Source organism: Peromyscus californicus, unplaced genomic scaffold (assembly GCF_007827085.1).
Source record: "Peromyscus californicus insignis strain IS unplaced genomic scaffold, ASM782708v3 Scaffold_19__1_contigs__length_69161282, whole genome shotgun sequence".
In the NCBI taxonomy this organism is placed as follows: Eukaryota; Metazoa; Chordata; class Mammalia; order Rodentia; family Cricetidae; genus Peromyscus; species Peromyscus californicus.
The window spans coordinates 64,997,400-65,018,918 of NW_026294491.1; the positions used below are offsets into that span (position 1 = coordinate 64,997,400).

General features: G+C 47.7%; 1 protein-coding gene across 7 annotated transcripts in view; it reads left to right on the forward strand.

Moving 5' to 3' along the window:
- The window catches only part of Kif6 (kinesin family member 6), a 315,011-nt gene that overhangs the window by 264,457 nt on the left and 29,035 nt on the right, over positions 1–21,519 (forward strand). For 6 of the 7 annotated variants that reach the window (XM_052745598.1, XM_052745599.1, XM_052745604.1 and 3 more), the window contains one exon: positions 6,919–6,969. In XM_052745598.1, the coding sequence (XP_052601558.1) occupies positions 6,919–6,969 (51 nt within the window). Of the gene's footprint in view, positions 1–6,918; positions 6,970–9,612; positions 21,510–21,519 lie in introns of those variants that run through there. The other variant, XM_052745603.1, reaches the window with a different exon arrangement.

Genomic DNA, 21,519 nt, shown 5'->3' on the forward strand with positions numbered 1-21,519 from the left:
ATTTGTGATTATTTTCTAGTATGACCAAAATGATATAGACGTTTGCTTCATTCAACCACAGAATATTAGAATAGCAGCTACTGCAGTGGATGGGCTTTGACATCACTCTGTATCCCCAAAGGTTCACATAGGACCTTCTTTTGGGGGAAGTATGTGTGTGTGTAAGCGTATGTATGTACCTGAATGTGATGGCCCAAAATGGAAGTTAGTGTTTGGACACTTTGTTATCTGCGTCTCTTCTTTTCTTGACACAGATTCTCTCATCTAGGCTGGCTAGCCAATGAGCTTCAGAGACCTCCAAGGCTGGGGATTACAGACACATGCTACCACGCCTGACTTTTTAGATGGGCTCTGGTGATCTGAACCTTGTTCTTCATACTTTCAGGGCAGGCACTTTACCCACTGAGGCAATGCCCCACCCCCACCTCCAGACAGAGGAGGTAGAGGTCAGTGGGAGGTCTCCAGGTGCCTTGAGAGCACCCCCTCAAGAAGGGACTGTAGCAACCCCGCCTCCTGGTTCCCTGTTGACAGTGTGACTTTGTCCACTCTCAGTCCCACCACGTCTTCTGCTGTGGTGGTGCAGCCAAGGAGGGATGTCACTGGAACCTGTGTGGTTCTCGAAGGGGACTCCCGCACTGCTGGGGCTCCCTCCCGGACCCCGGATTGGACACAAACCACACCCAACAGCTGTTTTCACAGAGAGATCCTTTATTAAGCAGCAGGGTGTGGGGGGATGGGGGTGGGGGGATGGGGTTGGTGGGGGGGATGGGGTGGGGGGGGGATAGGGTGGGTGGGTGGTGGGGGGGATGGGGGGGATGGGGTGGGGGGGATGGGGTGGTGGGGGGATGGGGTGGGGGGGATGGGGTGGTGGGGGGATGGGGTGGTGGGGGGGGATAGGGTGGGGGTGGGGGGGGTGGGGGGATGGGGTGGTGGGGGGATGGGGTGGTGGGGGGATGGGGGTGGTGGGGGGATGGGGTGGTGGGGGGATGGGGTGGTGGGGGGATAGGGTGGGGGTGGTGGTGGTAGTAAAGATGGTGGTAAGTGGTCCGCTTTCTGACTCTGACAGAAAAACAGCAGCAAATGACCTTGAAGGTGTAATGTTAAGAGGAGAAGAAGGGGAGGTCTGTGTTAGAACGGGCTGGGGTGAGGTGGTACAGGAGATAGGAAGCAAGGGAGAAGGGGAAGGAGGGAGGGAGGGGGAGGGGTGTTTGTCCAGCAGGGACAAAGGACTGCCTCTGGATAGAGGGGGGACAGATTGTGGCCCATAGGCAAATGGCGGTATATAAAGGTAAAATGGGAACCCCTGTGTTAGGATGAGGTGTTAATGGGGCATGTTACTTAGGTGAGCCAAAGGGGGCTTCTGACTGCTGGACTTCAATACTTTGATAGCTGGACCTTGGAGGTCAGCCTCAGGAGGAGCAAGTGGCCAAATAAGGGAATGGACATTGGGGGCAGCTTTAGGAATGTACTCTAATGGTTTTTTAGCAAGACAGAGGGAATGGGGGAGAAGGGCAAGGCCTGCCAGGGCCACATGCTCCAGTGGGCTAGTGTCCCTTCAGTTCTATTTGGATCTTCAGCCGTGAAACAATGAGCTAGAACATTTTTTGCTTTATAAAGTTAGCCTGCCCCTGATAGTTCACCATAGTGACAAGAGCAGACTGAGACATGAGTCATGAAGGATGAAGAAATCAGACACGGGTCTGACATCTTAAAAGGGCACGTGTGCAGTCATTTGTCAACTCTTGTCGTTTGCTGCTCTTCTTAGGCTGCCGACACTGGAGTTCCCGACTACCTTGTCACCCACTGCTTTGGACATAGCGTTATGTCCAGTGATAAGTGATAAATACTTATGGCTTGATAGCAACATAAGCATCTTCAGTATAGCATGGAATCACAAAAATCCCAGGAGGAGCAGGGCTTGGTGGCACACACCTTTTGTCTTAATACTCATGAGACAGGCAGCAGATCTCAGTGATTTCAAAGCCATCCTGGTCTACATAGAGAATAACAGAACAGCCAAGGCTACATAGTGAGAAACTGTCCTCTAAAAAGAAGGAAGGAGGGAGGAAAGGAGGGAGGAGGGGGGAGGGGAGTCCTCCCCAAGAGCAGTTTGCAAAGCCATGCTGCTGGAATCCCACATGAATTTCTGTCCTCAGGACCAGCTTCCATTCAGTGAGTGATCTCAAACTAGCTTACATGCAAAACCAAGTATGAGGTAAGGAAAACTCTTGCCTCCTAAACACTGCAAGTATCAGGATCCAGAATCAGTTTTGCCTTCCCATGATGCTAACGTTTTTCCCAGGAACTGCTCAGGTCCAGAGAATCCACATCCCTACAATCCACGCCCTCCATGTGCTCTAGACAGACAATGGGTATTCTCAAATCTGCATATCTTCAGAGCATTTCTGTGAGTGGGTACTGGCTTAGAGTACCTTGTCTGTCCCCACTGCCACTCACCCCATTAATGTCCAGGTCAGAAAGGGAGAAAGGCACACTGCATTGTAAGTCAGCAGAGGAAAATGCTAATTGCCAAGTTGTCCCTTGGAGAGGCTCTCCTTCCTTCCTTTGCCTGCTCCTTGAGTCTTGCCCCAATCTGGGCTCCCTGCTCCCTTCTCAGGCAGTCTCCTGCCTGGGCAGGGACTTCTCTGTTTCTGTCTCATCTCATCCCTACCTCTACATGGGGGAATATGTCCAGGAACCCTGGCCAAAACCTGCAAATTTATCACCTCGGTAATGACAGCACACCTCATGCTGAGTGAATTCCGCAATCTCCCTCAGCTCCTCCTTTGCCAAAACCCATGGAGCTGCGAGATCCTGTAGATTAGAGAGACTGTTATCTTTGCTTGAGGAATGCCTCTGCTGGCAATTGTAATTAGGTGTCAGCCATAAGGCTATTTTTGGAAGCTTGTTTAGGGATATGGCCCTCCCACTGCAAATGCCATATGGTGGGGGATGGCAGTCCATTCACCAAAACTGAGCATTGGGGATTACATTTTACAACTGCCTTTATCAATATGTGATATTATAAAGGCTGCATTTTTGTCCCTTGGGGTGCCTTATTCTGAGTACATTTGCATGTTTGTGGAGTTTAGAGAATTCTCAGTTCTGATCAAATTTTCCCTTTTTATTTACATGAACAAGCCAGGGCCTGTGGGAAATCCCCTGCCCCACCCCACCCCAGGGTTGGGGAGCCCATCATAGACTGGGAAGCAGGGCAGCTGGAGGTAGACTAGGCCAGACACTGCTACTGTGGAAGGGTACAGAGCTGGGGGAGCTTTATCAAGGAGGGACACATTGTCAGGCACACAAGGAGAGAACCTTTCTTCAAAACAGTGGGAGGGACTTTTCCTAGGAGGGATATAGGACTTCTCTTTTTTAAAAATTTCCATCTTAATTTTTTATTCTTTAAAATTATAATATAATTGCCTCATTCCCCCGCTTCCTGGTATTCCCTCCAAATCCTCCAAGTGTTCCCCATCTTTTAAATTCATGCCCCTTTTTTCTTTAGTTATATTTATATTCTTAAATACACAAATACAAACTGCTCAATCCATATAATGTGAATTGTATGGATGTTTTCAGGGCTGACCATTTAGTATGGATAACCAATTGGTGTTCTTGAAATCCCAAGACTCTAAGGTAGAGACAGTCAGACCCCTGGGGCTCCCTGGCCAGCCAGCCTAGCCAAAGCAGTGAACTTCAGGTTCCTGAGAGACCCTGTCTTCTAAGATATGTCAGAACGGTTGAAGGAGACATTGAAAGTTTACCTCTGGCTTCCACATGCCCCTCACGTGTGTATGTGTTCTGCCCCTACACACACACACACACACACACACACACACACACACACACACACACACACATACAAGCACACACATACACACAAATGTATTTGAGAACAATACAAATGATTTGACCATTTATTAAAAACAAAAGCAAATTTACATGCTAATGGGACAGATGTGCTAGGGAAGTAAGTCTTACCTGGGCATCGTAAACTGCAGGATAAAGAGCATCTTTAGCATTTTCCGTAGTGACCAACATTCTGATTTATAATTATCGGTGTCAAGAATGTGGCTTCCTGTAAGCACATAGTACAAAGCAGTAGAAGTATGTTTAGGGCCATTCCAGAAATTGCTAGAAGTTCTGTCCTAATGCCAATCTAAAAGTCATTTAACAGTTTTTAAATGAAACTTAGGTCAACAACCCCATCATCTACTTTTTAAAATCAAACATCCTAATACAATACAATTCAAAGAAATGGTATTTTGATACTCACATGTTGAGGAATAAAGTGGGAAAACATTTTTGAAATCTTTACTTTCTGTAATTAAACCATTATGCTTCTTTATGAGAATCAAACTTTGTATGTACATGAAAAATGCAGCAATTCATAAGCCAGGTTTCCTCCCAACTCCCCCTCAACACACTCCCAATGTTCCAACCTTCCCTGCTTAGAACTGGGGAGCAGTTATTGCTCAGGCCCATTCTTGGCTCCCTCTCTGTATATAACCTTCTCCAGGGAGGAAATCTAGAAGGTAGTGGCCAGCATGCAGGTGCCCCAAGGCCCACCCCAGGTCAGTGTTTCTCACCCTGTGGATCGTGACTTCTTTCAAAGGGGTTGTATATCAGACATTTACGATTCATAACAATAGCAAAATTACAGTTATGAAGTAGCAATGAACACAATTTATGGTTGGAGGGTCACTACGACATGAGGAACTGTATTAGAGGGAACTGCATTAGGAAGGTTGATCATGTACCTATAAGCAGTGCCCCACCCTTAGTGTCATCACCTAAGACGCTTACCCTGGAGGGGCAGCCACATTGGGGCAGGTGTGGCACCCCCTGACCTGGAGGGGCAGCCACATCGGGGCAGATGTGGCACCCCCTGACCTGGAGGGGCAGCCACATCGGGGCAGGTGTGACACCCTCTGATGTGAATGTTTTCCTCTGCCTACCAGAAATGATCCTTTTCTATGCCGATCCCCATGACTGAAGGGAAGGGAAGGAGGTGTGGACTCCATGGGCATACTTTATTCTACACAGCTTCACTATGAAAGTGCTTGAGGAAGGATTCTCACATCGGAATTAAGCTGACTGAGTTCTGTCATCCTTCTCAATCCCTTTGTCACCTAGCTATCTCCTGAAGGGACAGGTCTCCTGTGGACACCTCATTATCTGCCCATCCTCATTTTGGAATTGTATGTTCCTTATGTGCAAAACGAAACACATGAGACAAGGGACAGCAAGGCTCCCAGGCTCCCCTGTGTCCAGATCACAGTTCCCACTTGGGACGTACAATAGACAGCACTAAGACTTATTAAGTGGGTTGAGCCTCGGGACACACACCAACCCCAGAACTGTCCATGTCTCAAATCCCCAACCTTGGAATTTTGGAGACAGAGGAAGCCCAGAGTCACTGAGTCCCAAATCCTTCAAGGATAGACATTCTCTCTCTAAGCACCCCCAAGCTGCTCTTGCCTGGCACCTTTGAGGGGTCCTTGCTGCCATCCTGGGAGACTGAGGCCACCTGAGAACATTTAATCCGTTTGCAGACAGTGCACCTTGTGAACGGTTTCTTCCTCATACCAGATCCCCAGTTGGACTTCCTGTAATTTGAAAGCATATACACCCACTCCCAACTGGACAGAATAAAACATCCATACATCACCACTCAATTATCCAGGAATTCATCATGCCAGTTCCTCCTCATCTTTTCTTCTCCATCAAAATATCTCAGGTCAGCTCAAAAATTCTTCACAGAGCATGACCTCTGACCTACCACCTCCCAGTCACCATCTTCTGAATATTTTCTGTGTGTGTGTGTGTGTGTGTGTGTGTGTGTGTGTGTGTGTGTGTGTACAAGTGTGGGGGGGCAGAGGTTGGTGTTGGGTGTCTTTTTCAGTCACTCTCCCCCCTATTTTTTTTTCTTTTTTGAACAAGGTCTCTCACTGAATCTGGAGCTCGCTGAGTTGGAAATCTCCAGGACCTCCTCTCTCTGCCTCCCAGTGCTGGGGTTACAGGCACAGGGTCCTGTGCCAGCTCTTCCTGTGGGCTCTGAGTGTGGTGTTTGTTCAGCGGGCCCCTCACCGACTGAGCTGTCTTCTTACCCCTCTTCTGAACATCTTCTGTTTTGCGAACGTTTCCTATGAAGGAAGCACCCAAACACTGGCACACTGAGACCCCAGCTCCACAGAATTCCATCCACACGCTATAACTTCAGGCACACTGAGACCCCAACTCCACGGAACTCCATCCACATGCTATAACTTCAGGCACACTGAGACCCCAACTCCACGGAACTCCATCCACATGCTATAACTTCAGGCACACTGAGACCCCAGCTCCACAGAACTCCATCCACACACTGCAACTTCAGGCACACTGAGACCCCAGCTCCACAGAACTCCATCCACACACTGTAACTTCAGGCACACTGAGACCCCAGCTCCACAGAACTCCATCCACACACTGTAACTTCACAACACGACCCAGAATTATATGTGCTTTATACACAGTGATCAACTTTTCCCACAGCTGTAAAATAAAAGAAGTGGACTGAAGAGAGGGTCTTATAAGTTATTAAAAGACCACATCCTCTCTCCTCCTTCATTAATAATAGAATTACTTAAGAGACCAGGCCCTAGCAAAGATTATGAATGACAGGTTTAGATAATTAAACCATAAGATGGGTGACCCCAAGGTGAAATCCATGTATATGCGCCAACATCTACCTCTGCATTCTCCTCTCCAGCACCTCCCGGGATTTGGAGGGGCTCTCACCTCAAGGTCTGCCTGCCAGTGTCTTCCCAGCTCTGGATTGTTTTTCTGACTCAGTTTGTTAGGTGTTCCTGAAGTGATGTCTTCTTGCAGCTTGTTGGAAACTCACTGGTGGTTTTCCTTTGTCTTTCACAGGTCAGCTAAAGGATGCCATCACCCAGCGGCACCTACAGCAAGTAGCTCTTGGTGAGTATGCTGCAGAACCCTCGGAATGAATAGGGTGTTCCCTGCAGAACCCTTGGAATAAAGGGGGGTGTATGCTTCAGAGCCCTCAGAATGAAGAGGGGTATGTATTGCTGGAGAGCCCTTGGGGTGAAAGGGGAGTGGTCCAAGCTAATTCAGCTAAATGACAAGCCTTCAACACCCTGGAAGTTAAGGAAGGCAAGGGGTGGAGTCTGCATGCCTCCTCTGGGAAAAACCAACTCCCAAACCTGTGTGCTTGCATTTGGCTGTTGACAACTGCCCTTCCAACTGCTTCCTTATCCCCCCGAGCTTTCCTGTCCCATCCGAACCTGAACCCTGCTCCCCAGAATGCTATTCTGAGCCTTTTAGAGGCAGGACTGAGCAATCCCAACCATAGCAACTTGCGGCAAAAACAGCAACCCATCAGTGTCTGTGGTCTGTGGGCACCAGGCCTTCTCGTCGTCATCACATTCACAGGAGGCCAGGGTGTCCTCCAGATGGGGAGATTCAGTGGCCTGCCTGTGGTCACAGGGCTGGTGCTTGCTGGAAGGAGAGGATGACCCCAGGTCTCTCTGAGCATCCCTATGATTCCTAGACTATGACAATGGTTGACTCACTTCAGTGCATTGATAGTGTCAATAGTGAACCCACATGGTCATATCCAAGGGGCCTCCTGCACCTTCAGTGGCAGATGGATATGGGAAGTGTCCCTTTTGATATGGAACTCAAGAAGATCACCTGGAGGATAGTGTCATTCTCCAGAAGGCTGATGGAACAGATCTCTGGAAAAATCACCTCACTTTCTTTCCAGCTGGCCAGGACCCAACCACTAATACTCCAAACAAGAGGAGCCCCGCCCTTGTGATCGCCTGGGTCCTGTAATGACTCACAATTAAAGAAACCCAGTACCCAGAGCTAGTGGAAGGGAAGGACACAGAAAGCTAATGTCATGATCATGACCCAAGTCAGTAATAATAATCATCATGAAATGACAACCGATGAGTCAAAATGGCAGGACAGCCTTGGCAGGGTCACACCCCTGCACTCCACTGCCAGGGACTCAGCACACTTAGAATTGACATTCTTCCCATGCCATTTGCCTCAGAGAACCAAGGGAAGGAAGGACAACCTCTGTCAGAAAGATATGCAAGTTGACCTGGGTCGTGCACCCTGCCCTGTGCCCCCCCTGGGCATGTCACTGGAGTGGAGTCACCCCACCTGTCCCTCACACAGGGTCATTCTCCAGCTTTCATATTGCCGACTCATTAGAGGTAGTGCCAAAGTGGAAATGCCGCTCAATCCAGAGGTGATTTTCACTTTGGACTGGGAAAGCATGCCCATGGCAGGCAAAGCGTGGCCACTGCAGGAAAGGGCTGCTCTGTCCTGTCTGCTCCCCAGCCCAGAACCCCCCAGGTCTGGTCCTCCTCACTGGGACAGGCGCCCTCAGGGCCTTTCTGCCTGTTCTGAGAAATCATGTGCCTTCATTCCGCTGCCTGCCTCCCTGAGGCCGTCTACACAGCGCAGGTGTCAGGGTCAGCAGGACCAGCTGTCCCAGGCAACCATCAGCAAACTTCAAACGGAAGGCCCTTGGGCAGAAGTCTAATTAAGAGCTCCAGAAAGCCCCATTTGTTTTAAAAGCATATTATCCCAATTAGAGACGAGGTGTTAACATATCCCAGCTGCCCGCTTTAGGGACTTGACTCCAGGTTGCTGTCCAGGAGCCTTCAGAGGCTGTCTGATATCTGTGGCCCCGAGTGACCCCGGTACAGAAGGGGTTCTTGTCTGTGAAGGAGGCTTTGTCCTCCGTCCTCAGGTGCAGCTGGCACTTGTGTCAAAGGCTAGGACCGGGGCTTCAAGAGTAGCCCTCTGTATGCTGGTGTAGTCTGCTGTCCTGTCCCGTCTTTGGGGGCTTCTAGTGCAAGAATTAGGCAGCGACCAGCCAGCCAGCCTCTCTGTCTGGTTTGCGTTCCTCCGCCTTTGCCTCGCCCTTCGTTTTAGGTCCTTAGTCTTTCTGTGTGTCCCTAGGTTTCTATGGAGGGTGGGTTACTGGTTACTGGTTACTGGTTACTGGTTGGGAGTACCCTGGAAACCAATCAGATCTAAGCAGAAAAGGTTGGCCCAAAACTTCAGCATCTCTATATGCAAAACAGATCAGTGTCCAAGGAAATTCATATGAAGACAACACCATATCCCAAGGAACATAGACTTAGTGGTGATGTGAGAGGCGCCATTTGGAAGAGATCATTGCCTTGATGAGGAAAATCCAGGGGTGTGATGGAGCTGTCTCGTTCCATGTCACAAGTATTGGCTGGCGATGTGTCGGGAATATGGGGTACTGTTATTCAACACAGCTGGGGCTAATAATCAAATTATGTAAGTTTATAGTTGCGTTATATTTAAAAAAACAACAAACTCTTAAATTTCATTTGTTGCTAATTATTATCTGTGCTTTTGAAGTCATCTACAGGCACCATACCTCTATGAGGTGGGGGGTCTGCACAGTGCACATTACTCTGCGTTTCCTCAAGTCCCAGTTTATTGACACCACACAATAGCTTAGAGTCAGCTATGGTGGGAGAATTCACATCAAAGGACTGGACAAATCTTCTCAACAAGGGCTTTCCCCCCGCCCGGCTGCTTTTATAGGCACTGCACTGACATACAGACAAGCACCCCATGAAGCCAGCAGTCTTCTCCCTCCCCTGCCTGCAAATACAGCTTATGGCTCTCTTTTTACACCTGCCCAAAGTACATCCGGGAACTCAACCTTCCTCACAGCCTTGGTCCTTTTGAAAATCAGTGGACAAGGAAACTCATGAAGATTTTGGCATGAGGCACGACCAGCATTGAGCCCTGTGAGCCCCCTGGATGTGGAAGCCTGAGAGATCCAGGGGTGGCCTTGAAGAGACCTGTCAATGGCCACTTGTAAGAACATGGACAACAGACATGGCTTAGAGGAGAACTGGGTCCTGCATGCTGGCTTGGGAACGAGCGCCATGATGTTATTTTAACACAGGCATTACTTGGAGAGTTGAAAGGGAGGGTACAACAGTATTCTCTTTGCTCCCTGGAATGGTACAATGACTGGTGGGCCAGATGAGACAACCAGCCTGTGTCTCTGAGGAGTTTCACAACATGTCTCTCTGTGTGTTTTCTTCTTTAATGCCCACAAAATCCCCAGGAGGTCAATACTTCTTCTCTAGCCTTCAGAAGCAATGAGGTGGGAAAAACAGCCAGTACAGGATTGGTTTTGACCCTGGACCTGGAAAACAGTGCCCATGTTCAGGCAAGCATGCTGTGTCCTCTGTGACCCCAGCCCAGGCCGCTCAGGGCTGGCCCTCTCTGCTGGTCCCCACATTACAGCTAAGACCCAAAGTGGTTAGTGGTTATAGATGCATAACCAGATAGCCTGGTTGGTTCAGGCTCTGCCAGCTGCCACACTGCCCTGCCCTGCACACTTTGCCTGGCATCCTGGTATCCAGACAGGGGCACAGAGCTAAGGCCTGCCCTCCACCCAGAATCTCTAGCCTAGCTAGAAAAAGAGGATGAGTACTGAGAAGAGGCCAACTTTGAACTGTCAGAGTCACAGCTGCCTACGCTTCCGTCCGCTGTCCTTCCTCTTGCATGCACAGAGCTAGCTCAGCCTTGACCCCTCCAGGAAGACTCCCCTGGCCTCTTCCCCCACCCCTACCCCAGCCTCTTCTTCCTGGGTCTTGTTTTCTTTAGTCTTATGTGTTTCTGAGCTCACCAGCCTCATTTTATAATGACTAATAATTTCCAAGCTATTCTCCACATTAAAACATGAATTCCTTGAAAGCTGGGTGCGGAGGAATTTAGTTTTGTATCCCCAGCAGCCGGCATGAACAGGCCAGATCAATGGGCCAATGAATGCTTCCCCAGACGGCTTCCAGACCCACACATCTCGCAAAAGTACAATGAGACATTTGAACATAAAATAAAATAAGTCCATTTAAAACAAGTGGAAGGAGTAAGTGCTTTTGGACCCCACAGCTGAGCAAATTACACACACAGGCAATAAATTTGGCTCTCCCTTGCCTAGCCGCAGAGCAAAAAGAAGCACCCAGAATTCCTGAGTTTTCATTTTCTGACAGCAGGGAGCATACTAACTAATTTATCTGCAGAAATAGAATTTTTTCCTGGAACTAAACACAAGGCAGAATTTATCGTGTGGATCATATGTAAAGGACGCCGGGTAACATCACGAATGATGTCATGTAAAGGACACCTATGACTCCGGGAATGATGTCTTCAACTGCAGTTTTACAGAAGAATCCCAATGTTGTCCAACCAGATGATTCTTGTATCGACCTCCATAAAAGCGAGAGGTCTGACATTAAAGCATAACTCACAGAAAGTGTTTATGTGAGCAGCCAGGATAATAGGATCCAGGTACCCTGCTTTCTGATAGCCGTAGGGAGGCAGGGATAAAAGGGAGAGAGTCTTCCACAGGGAATTCGCCGGCCGAGGCCTCACCCCTCCTCTTGAGCAGCATTCTATGAAGGTCTGAGACACATTCCACTCATGATCAAGACTCTTAACAAGAACTGTGGTTAGAACTTAAAAAATGCAAGACACTCCTAAACATGGTGAGAAGTGTGTCAGGTAAGGATAGCCACCACAGCTTTTGAGGGCTGGCACAAGGAATGGCCACTGGCGCTTGTCACTGAGACCTTAGGACAGGGCTGAGTGCTAAAGAGCTGCCAGGATCTGGAACCACAGAAGAGAATATGAAATAGACTAAGGCAGAAGGTTTGTGGGGTGTGTGTGTGTGTGCGCGTGCGCGCGTGTGTGTGGTGCAGATGGTAGAGAGAATGACTGGTAACAACTATGTCCTGAGTTGGGCCTGCTCCTTCCCAAGCCAGGACAATTGAGCCATGGAGCACATACCAGCAAGGAAGTCTTGGTAAGAAAGCCATGTGTGGAGAGCAGGCCCATGCTTGGCTGGAAGGCCCCTGCCTGTCCCAACCCCCTCTTGGCTCCATATCAGAGCCAGCTTTCTCCACCAGCTTTGCTCAGGCCCTGGGGAATGTTCTGGTTGTCTGGACCCACCTGAATGATCCTGTTAGGGACGTCACTGTAGGATCTGACACAGACCAGGGAGCCCATGATGACCAGACTCCACCAGAACTGCCTGGCCCTTGGCATAGGTGACTACTCAGTTGCTTTGTTCCATCGTTGCCCTGAGAGACTCCCAGACTGGAACAGGAGAAGAGGAGGGGGGCACACCAGTCCACACACTCACCTTCAACCCGACCCCTGTGGCAGCAGCTCCCTGCCAGCGCTGTGGCCATGCTTCATTCACTGTTCCTCTGATATTCACAGCGACAAGAAGATCCAAAGACACCACTGGCAGGTTCTAAAGACATAGGGGGATTCCTTATCTCTTCTGGGTCCTCCTTCCTCTGCCTCACTCCTGTCTTGCCAGCCTCAGCAACAAGAGGGGCCTTGGATCATCACTAGCCTGGTGTGTGCGCTTGAAGGTGACTCCCCAAGCCCCACACAGGGCCTTAGGAAAGTTAAAAAGCCTCCATGGGCTGTCCCCCTGGCTTTCTCCAGCTCTTCCTTCAAGAGCTTTGCTCCCTCAAGAAACTCCTGCAGTGACCTCTTGTGGCTCCCTGTTCTTCAGAGTGGCCGGTGTTTCGGCTTGTCCCATTTGATTAAGATCATCTGGGTATGCACACACACTCCCCAGGCCTCATTGAGTGTGACTGAGGGTGTGAGACCACAGACATGGAGCCTGCTTGAGGCAGAGATGAAGAACTTACCGGCAACGTGTGCAGTGGGCCCTGAGGGACCAAGGGAGGAAGTGTACCCCTCAGGGCCACTAGTAACGGTGGGCAGAGCCAGCAGGTAACCAGCAGGGGCCCAGGATGGTCCCCAAGCCCAGTTCAGACAGAACTTGACTCTTTGCTGTTAAGTTTGTGTCTGCAGGAAGCTCCACAGCTCTCACACAACATCTGCCTGTGGCTTTGTTGAAAACGCTCTCAAGTTAGACACACCACCATACCACCCTTCCCTGAGTCCTTTCTGCTCAGCGCAGATTTGCCTTACAAATGTGTCAGGCTGCTAAGGGGCTCTGGGCCTGGACTCCATTTTCATCTGTAAAATGACTTGGCTGCATTCACCAATAATGGCTCATGGCTTTCTTGTCCTTTCTGGCCCTCAAGCACCAGAGTGTAACCTCGGTGAGTGCAGCTGTCCTTAGGACATGTGTGAGGCCGTGGATCAATTATAGATCATCCACCCTCTCGGAAACAAGTGGCAGGGATGTTGACTCCTTGGAATGTCAAAGAATGGGAAGGAAACAACATCCTTGGATAAGATGGCACTTCAGAGATTCCAAAAACAGACAGGGAATTCTCTGAGACCAATAACCAATAACCAAAGTTTCATCACTTGTGTGGATTCTAGTCCATAGTTGTGTGTGAGAATACAGGGTGAGGTATAGTGACTGGGGGTCCACAGTTGAATTTCTAGGCTCAAGATGAAGGCTGAGATGAGGAGGCCTCGGCCCATTTTCCTACACACTGTCCAAGGCTGTGACTTGAGTCTCCTGCATCCATTCAGATGTCCTTCCTAGAACTGTGGAGAACTGAAGAGTGTGTCTGGCCTGGCGCCGGTCTTGAGCTGCAGTGTCTCTCAAAGGCAAAGGCACTTATCCTGCATCCCGAGTGCTGGCCAGGGCTCCCAGGAAACCAGAGCAAGTGGATAGAGGCTGAGCGTAGGAAGGGGCTGATTATGAAGGACTGGTTAGGAAGGCAGAGGAGTCATGTGATCTGCAGTTCCTCTGCAAGCAGAAGGCTCAGTGGAGCAGGGCAGTGTGGTGCCAGCACAAACCTGAACACTGAAGACCAGAGACAGCAGTACTGTAAGCTCTGGTCTGAGTTTTCACATCTGAGAACCAGAAGCTCTGATGACCATAGGAAGATGTCAGATGCCTCCATCAAAGCACAGAGAGGAAGTTAACCTGACCTATAGACTTCTCTGTAGTACATCCTCAACAGATTCAATGGTGCCTGCCCACATTGATGAGGATAGCTCTTCTCTCTTCAGTCCACTTGGGAATACCTTCACACATTCACAGGGAAATGATATTTGACAAACGATCTGGGCATCCCTTAGCCCAGTCAAGCTGACCATTTCCCCTCAGGATCAGAAGAAGGACAAGAAGCACGTCACCTCTGTGATCTCCTGGTCTTGTGACCTTGGTCTATCAGCCCTCCTGAGCATCCCTTTCCTCGTCCCTAGGGGACAGAAGAGTATGTGCTCCAGAACTGGCCTGCATTTCAAGTGATGTGTGTATGTCATAGGCATGAACACAGCAGATGCTCAGCAGATCATGATGAGCTCTGACATGATGGCAGGGGACAAAAGGAACCGAATGTCCAGGCAGTGGGCACACCCTCACACTGAGCCAACAATGGCTCTGAGCCATCGGCACCACTGGCACCACTGCCAAGGCTGGTGACATCACCACATCTGCTCCCTGACACAGCCATGCTGCCGAGCCGGGAATGGGGCCGTCTCGTCCTCTGAGCACTGCGCTGCTCGTGACAGAGCTGCTACCTGTCAGTGCTGTCTTTTCTCCCAACACAGACCTCATATGTGTTCATTTGGATTAATTAGACGCTTAACTGAGCATCTAGCAGACAAAACACTAGCCTCTTGACTTCATCTTCTAGCCTAGAACAAGTTACAGATGGCTCTTCCATATGTCTATTCCTTCCCTTGCACATTAAAAAAAAAAATGCCATTTGTGATGGACAGATCTAGGATCTAGGCCCAAGAAAGCCCCTGCCCATGTGCCATGGAGTTGGAACAAACTTTCTCAACCTCCCCAAAGAGCTGATGAAAATATTGATGTCCATTCAGGGAGCCATGAGGAAGCTGTTGTGAAAAACCAGGTACTTACCAAAGCATGCAATATAAGCGTGCTTCAAGGCACAGTGGGCAGCAGTAACTTTCCACAGAGCAGGTTCTATTCAGGGCGAGGTGTAAGAGGGCAGCTCCCACCTTTTAAAAGCATTCCTATGAGGAGGAGAGAGGGATAAGAAACTTTTAGATAGGAAGATAGCAAGAGGAGAAAGACAGAAACACAGGATAGCTTCGGGAGGACCAGGATCAAAACCCAACGGCCCCTTCTGCCTTTTTCAAAGGGCTTTTTATAATATGCCAAGGGGTGGGACAAAAGACCTCCCCCTTGCTAGATCAAAGCACACCACACAGCCAAGTGTAGACCCTTCCAAACACCTGGTAACCACACCCCTGGTTAAATCATCCCCTCATGCAGCCCCGTTGGGTAAAGCAAGCTCAGATTCTCTGACCCTGAGTAATTTGGGCCTCCACAGGGAGCAGAGGAGGAAATGAGGGAAGGAGAGAAAGATCAAAAAAGAGAGAAAGATGAAGTGTGAGGGGATGAGGAGATGGGGGAAAAGAGAAGCAGGGAGATGTGAGTTGTGTGGTTAAACTCTATAAACAACCATGTGATCTAGTAACATTTCATTAAGAGGAAGACACAAAAACCACTTGCTCCCAGGCAATCTTTTGCTTTTCCTAGGAATGTGCACACAAGATGATGTCACAGATGAGTCCAGGAAGATGTTCATCATGCACTGTTTTCACTGTAGAGAGACAAGCAAGCCAGCCAACAAAACCAAAAACTCAGAGGTCCCCAGTTGGCAACAGCAAAACAAGCTGGGACTGGGGCATTGGTCCAGTGAAAACTGGAATAAAAAATGCATACAGTAGATCCACCTTAGCAATGTGAAGAGTCAAATGTGCACAGTAATTATAAGAAAGGGCACTGCTGAGGTGCGCAGACTGTGGAGCAAAGTCGAGCTCCAGAAACTGTGTCTTTTTGTGTAATTCCTAGTTTTTTAGTGCTATTCATTCATGAAGAGTGGGAGGTGTTGGTGCTTGAAACATGTCTGGGTATAACAGTCCCTCAAGCCTTTATGAAGAGGAAACCCGTGCAACCTCTTTTGAGGCCAAGAAATTGCATTTTGGTTTTTCTTTTTTTCCAGTCTTAGTATGTGTGTATCTGTATGCATGTATATTGTGTGTCTGCGTGTGTGAGAGGGCACATGCGTGCTACAGTACATGCCAAGTGCCTATGTGGAAGGCAGAGGATAGCCGCAGGGGCTGGGTCTCACCTTCCACCTTGTTTGCTACTGCACTCACCGGGCTAGCCCATCCACGCACTCACCAGGCTAGCCCATCCATGCACTCACCAGGCTAGCTCACCCATGCACTCACCAGGCTAGCCCATCCATGCACTCAGTGGGCTAGCTCATCCATGCACTCACTGGGCTAGCTCATCCATGCACTCACTGGGCTAGCTCATCCATAAGCTTCCAGGGATCCTCCTGTCTCAGCTTCCCAGCTCACCACAGAAGTGCCGGGCTTAAAGATGTGAAGCTACCACATCTGTCTTTATGCGGTTCTGGGGATTTGGATTCAGGTCCTCACACTTACAGAGCATGTGCTTTACCCACTTGAGGCAGCTCCTCAGCCCTGCTCTTTATTTTAATTAGATCTTTGAGAATTCAAACAATGAGTTTTGACTATATTCACCCCTCCCACAACTCCTCCCAGACCCACCCTGCTTCCTTACCCACCCAAATTTAGATCCTCTTTTTTTCCTCACCCATCACGTGTGGCCTTCCACTGCTCTGTGGTGCTGAGGGGACATTGAACATACACAGTGAGAAACTGAGCCCTGAAGAAAAGGCTGACGGCATGCTTCAGAATCCTGACATCCTTGGGGAGATGCAGAGGAGAGCACACGGTGCTGGCTGCCAAAAGGCTCCCACCAACTCTGCAATGGTTTATTTAGAAATAAAAATGGAAACAACTATATTAAATTATTTAGAGTTTTCCAAATATAGTGGTAGCACAGACCATACTTTGAGCTTTGTTGAAATGGCTTGTGGTAATCCCCAGAGCTCAATGAAGGATTAGACTCTGAGGGTTCAGAACTTAAACAGAAATTACTGTTTTGTGGAATCACTGTGATGGTTGACTTGATAATAAAGTGAGAATCCCAGTCCTATTCAAATTCATCTTAATCTCCTCACTATGGTACGTCAGGATCACTCTACTTAAAGATCAAAGTGTGAATGTACCAGTTCTCATTTTTGCCTCCAAGCATGTGGTCATTTCTAGTGGGCTTAATAGCTGCAGATAGCATGTCCAGCGTGTCGAACGGCATGGGGGATATACACATGAATATCACTATCTTGGTCTGCCTATCTGTCTGTCTATCTCTATCTCTGTCTCTGTCTCTGTCTCTAGCTCTATCTCTCTCATGTTTACATGAGGTCTTTCTTCTATACTTCAACCAGAAACTGAGTGACCCCACAATTCAATTGGTAAGTGACTGTTAATCACAAAAGCAACCAATTAAAATGGGTCATTGTATGTTTAACTGCAGTTCTAGTAATTTGAATTCTCTCAAAATAAGACTTCCCTCTCTTAAGCCCAGCTAAGGCCAACTGTGCCTGTGGTCAGCTTCTCTCACTCTTCATTCCCTTACTCATGCCACCCACTGAGGCTCCATCCCCACAAGAAGGGGCTGGGAAGAAGGTCGGTTGACATCAATGTCTCCTGTCTGGTACTGTTGTTCATGGCTGTGACCTAACTCTTCCTCCTTTGGGGTCTCTGGGGTTCCTCTACCAGCACGTCTTTGACTTGAGGGTATGCACTTATTTGGACAGTGTACCTGATGTGGCCAGGGGTCCTGGCAAGAAGTAAATAGTAGTGTTCATATTAGGTATCGTGAAGGAGATTGAACAAAGGCCTATTCATAAAGTGTAGGTGAGTGTAGCAAAGTCACAAGGGCTGACATAGCACCCCAGAGATACTAACAAACAGCAAGGCAGGAAGAGTTGTCACCCCTAGGCCCAAGGGGTACAAAGACTGAGCAGTAACTGGAACGTGAAGCTAGGAAGGGAGATATAGAACACATCTGAACCTTGAATGTAACAGTCAAGTCCTGACCCTGCAGAGACATCTCCTCCTCAGCTGTCTTGACTTCTGTCTTCTCCCTCTTCACAGTCGCCTACTAATGGTCCCCATTGACTGATCCTAGGCAGGATACCAGGCAAAGGAAGGCCACCACTACACCAGTCAGTTCCCCAGGGTGAAAAGGAGAGGGCAAAAGAGGTGAGTCTGAGAAGTGGATGGAATAGAAAAAACTGTCACAAAGCTCCAGGAAGCAGTGGCCTGCTCCTTTACTTTTCCTAGGGTCCTGCTCCACCCAGGGAACCTTATTAAAAATGATCTCAGTCTCCTGAGGTGTGCTGGGGACTCTAAGGGTACGCTGGAACCAGCTTACTTGAAATTTGTAGGTAGAGTTTTCCTGTCCCACAGTTGCTCTCAAATAAACACACTGAGGCTTGTATTAATTACAGATGCTCAGCCAATAGCTCAGGCTTGTTACTAAGTAGCTCTTACATGTTAAGTTAACCTGTATTCCTTGTGTATGCTCTGCCATGTGGCAGTACCTTTACTAGCATGGCATGTTCATCTCCTGCTCCCTCTGCATCTGGCAGGCATTTCCTCGGACTCCACCCTTCCTCATCCCCTCATTCTCAGTTTGGCTTTCTTGCCTAGCTTTATCCTGTTCAGATATTGGCCAGTCAGCTTATTTATTAAATCAATCATAGCAACATATATTCACACAGTGTACAGAAGGATTATTCCACAGTATTTCCCACTTTTTGTCTAATTAAAAAAGGAAGGTTTTAATTTTAACATAGTAAAATTATATACAAAAAACAGTTATCAAGTAAGAATTATAGTTATAATATCTAGTCAGTTTGTATTTGGCAACATTAGAGAAAATACTCAATTATCTATCTTTCTTGGTAAGTCTAAAGTTTTTTACCTAATTTGTTTTCTATCATAACTAAGGCAAACTGTAAGTTTAGCTATTTAGTCGTTAACTCCATCAAAGACCCCAGAAGGATGAAATGTTACCTAATGACAGGGACATCAGGCTTCCTGGACAGTCACCCAAAGTTCCTCTGCAACACTGGGGCATCCAACTCTGGGCTTCAGGCCTAGAACATCTGACAGACTTTCCTGTGCAGCAGGGAATTTTGAAGGACTGTCCTACCTTGTCTTGGCAAAGTTTGGCAATTGCCTTTTCGTGTTTCCTGCTGGTCCAGTTTGGATAGTATATTGTCAGCAATTGAGGCAAGGGCAGTTTTTTTGCCCAAATGGCTAGCTTTTGCCATAAAGAAAGCAAATCCATGTGGAGGTTCTTTGATGACCATCATCTTCCTTTGAAATAAATTGGTGCTGCCAGGAGCAGATGTTTCTCACTGTCATGAAAAGCCTTAGGTTATTAAACACATTAAATGCCATATTCTGTAGGTCTTTGAAGTGCTTGAAGATCATCTATCAATTTAAATATATCTGTGTATGACCTTGAAAACATACCAAACATGTCTATATGTTTGACTGTTACAGATGAATATTAATCTGTATTTCTTAATTATATTTTACATTTTTAATTGATCTGCATAAACATAATACTCCAAATAAGAGTAGAAACATACATACAGTATAATAGAAATAACTTTAAATTTGTATCAATAAACTAAAATCCATACCAATGTAAAATATTTAAGAATAATAGTTGTTTTTTGGATTAATGTAGATTTAATAATCTACCCTTTTCCCCCATCATTTCTATATCATATCTCCCTTTCTTCTTTTAGAAAGAGATTGACTATGACCAATAACAATTTGTAACCAACCCCCTTTAAATGAAACCAAATATTTATAACCAATATTTTGGGAATGTGGGCATAGTTTTCTAGACTACTTCCTGCTGATTGCTGGGCACTGGTAATCTTTGGGGGACCCTGAGAAAATCTGAATAATTGTTAAGTCTTGACTGGAATATTCTGTGCGGCTGGGTCATCTCAGTCAGGAGCCTGGACGCTGTCTGGGAGGTTGGATCACCTGACCATTTTTACTGGGGTCTGGTCCCTTGTTCTGTCCTGTCATTCTTAGGTTTAGTTCTTTATGTCTGTAGAGACGATTTCAGGGGTCTTCCTTGATCAAACCAGAATGAATCCATAACCTCTCATTTCCTGTGGAAATAAAAACAGAACCTCTCCCCCAAATTAACATATCTTTTGATTTAAATTTTGAAGTCAAGATTTTTTTAAATGTATGAGGTGGTTTAATCGAGCAGCTTTCACAATCCAAGGTCTCTTTTCACACAGAAATCAGCCATGACTCTAGAGTTCAGTTCTCACTCAGGCACACTTGGACATGGGCTACCCATCAAGCTTCCCACTGCTCTCTTTTAAGCCCCACTTGCTGAGGGAAGAGAACATATCTCCATACACACTTCCCTCGCCATGGCCTGGAGCAAAATATCTTCTTCTTGTTGTTGTTTGGCTTTGGGAGACAGGGTTTCTCTGTGTAACAGCCCTGGCTGTCCTGGAACTTGCTTTGTAGACCAGGCTGGTCTCGAACTAACAGAGATCCACCTGCCTCTGCTTCCTGAGTGCTGGGATTAAAGGCGTGCACCACCACTACCCAGCTTGGAAAATGTCTAGTTCTTTGTTTTCAAAGTTTCTCCCCAGGGCATCTGCTCTGGCCCTTTTCTTAGGTTACATGAGAATCTGGGCTGCTCAGCCAACTCTTGCCTGCCTGGTGATGTGCTAGTTCTGCAGTGTGGTCCACCGTGGAGCCCATTTGTGGCTCCAGGGTGCAATAAGTGGTTGCCAAGTAAACCAAAGTAACAAAAAACAGCTTCATTAAGAGTCCTCAACTCTGCAAAAGAACAACTAAGAACCATAGAGAAAAAACTGGCAGCTCACAAGGAGCATAACTAATGGTTTTATAATGGCTACATTTAGGCTGATAAATTTTAAGATATCTTCAAAGGGGGCTAAATGAATTTCAGGAGGCCAATAAATGTTGCACAGAGCCACTCCTGAAAAGTAGGTACTACACCAGCTTGAAGAGGATTTTGAAAATGAAAAGACTTAGCTGGCATGCAGCTGTTAACAAATGGAGGTTCAGTGACCTTCAGGGTTATCCTTAATCTCCAAGGAGTCTGGGTGACACATTCTCAAACATACTTGAAAAAGCAGTTACCATACATTACATTCTGGATAATCCAACCACATGGCTACAGTTCCTAGGCTTATGTTAATGCTTGCCAAAGTTGGCCATATTAGGCTCTCAATCCCCATTGGCATTAGAAGGGGAGAGTTTTTCATGAAGGCCCAATAGGTATGGTGGGTTATGGCTATGGGTGGGTTAGGACTTCTGTTGGTCTTTTCTGTGTGGAACACACAGACTGCAAGCCCAGCGCCACTTTGAGATCTTTGGCAGCAGTTAACTCTGCAGCTCACACACGATTGAGCCTGTATGATAATGAGTATTCAGAGACAGGTAATGCCTAGGGGGTGCTCACCAACCTAAGACAGAGCTCCTGTGTGGCCTGAGCAGGCGTCTCCATGATGGGTAAGGTGACCTGCTGACATCCCATGCAATCTAAGTCAG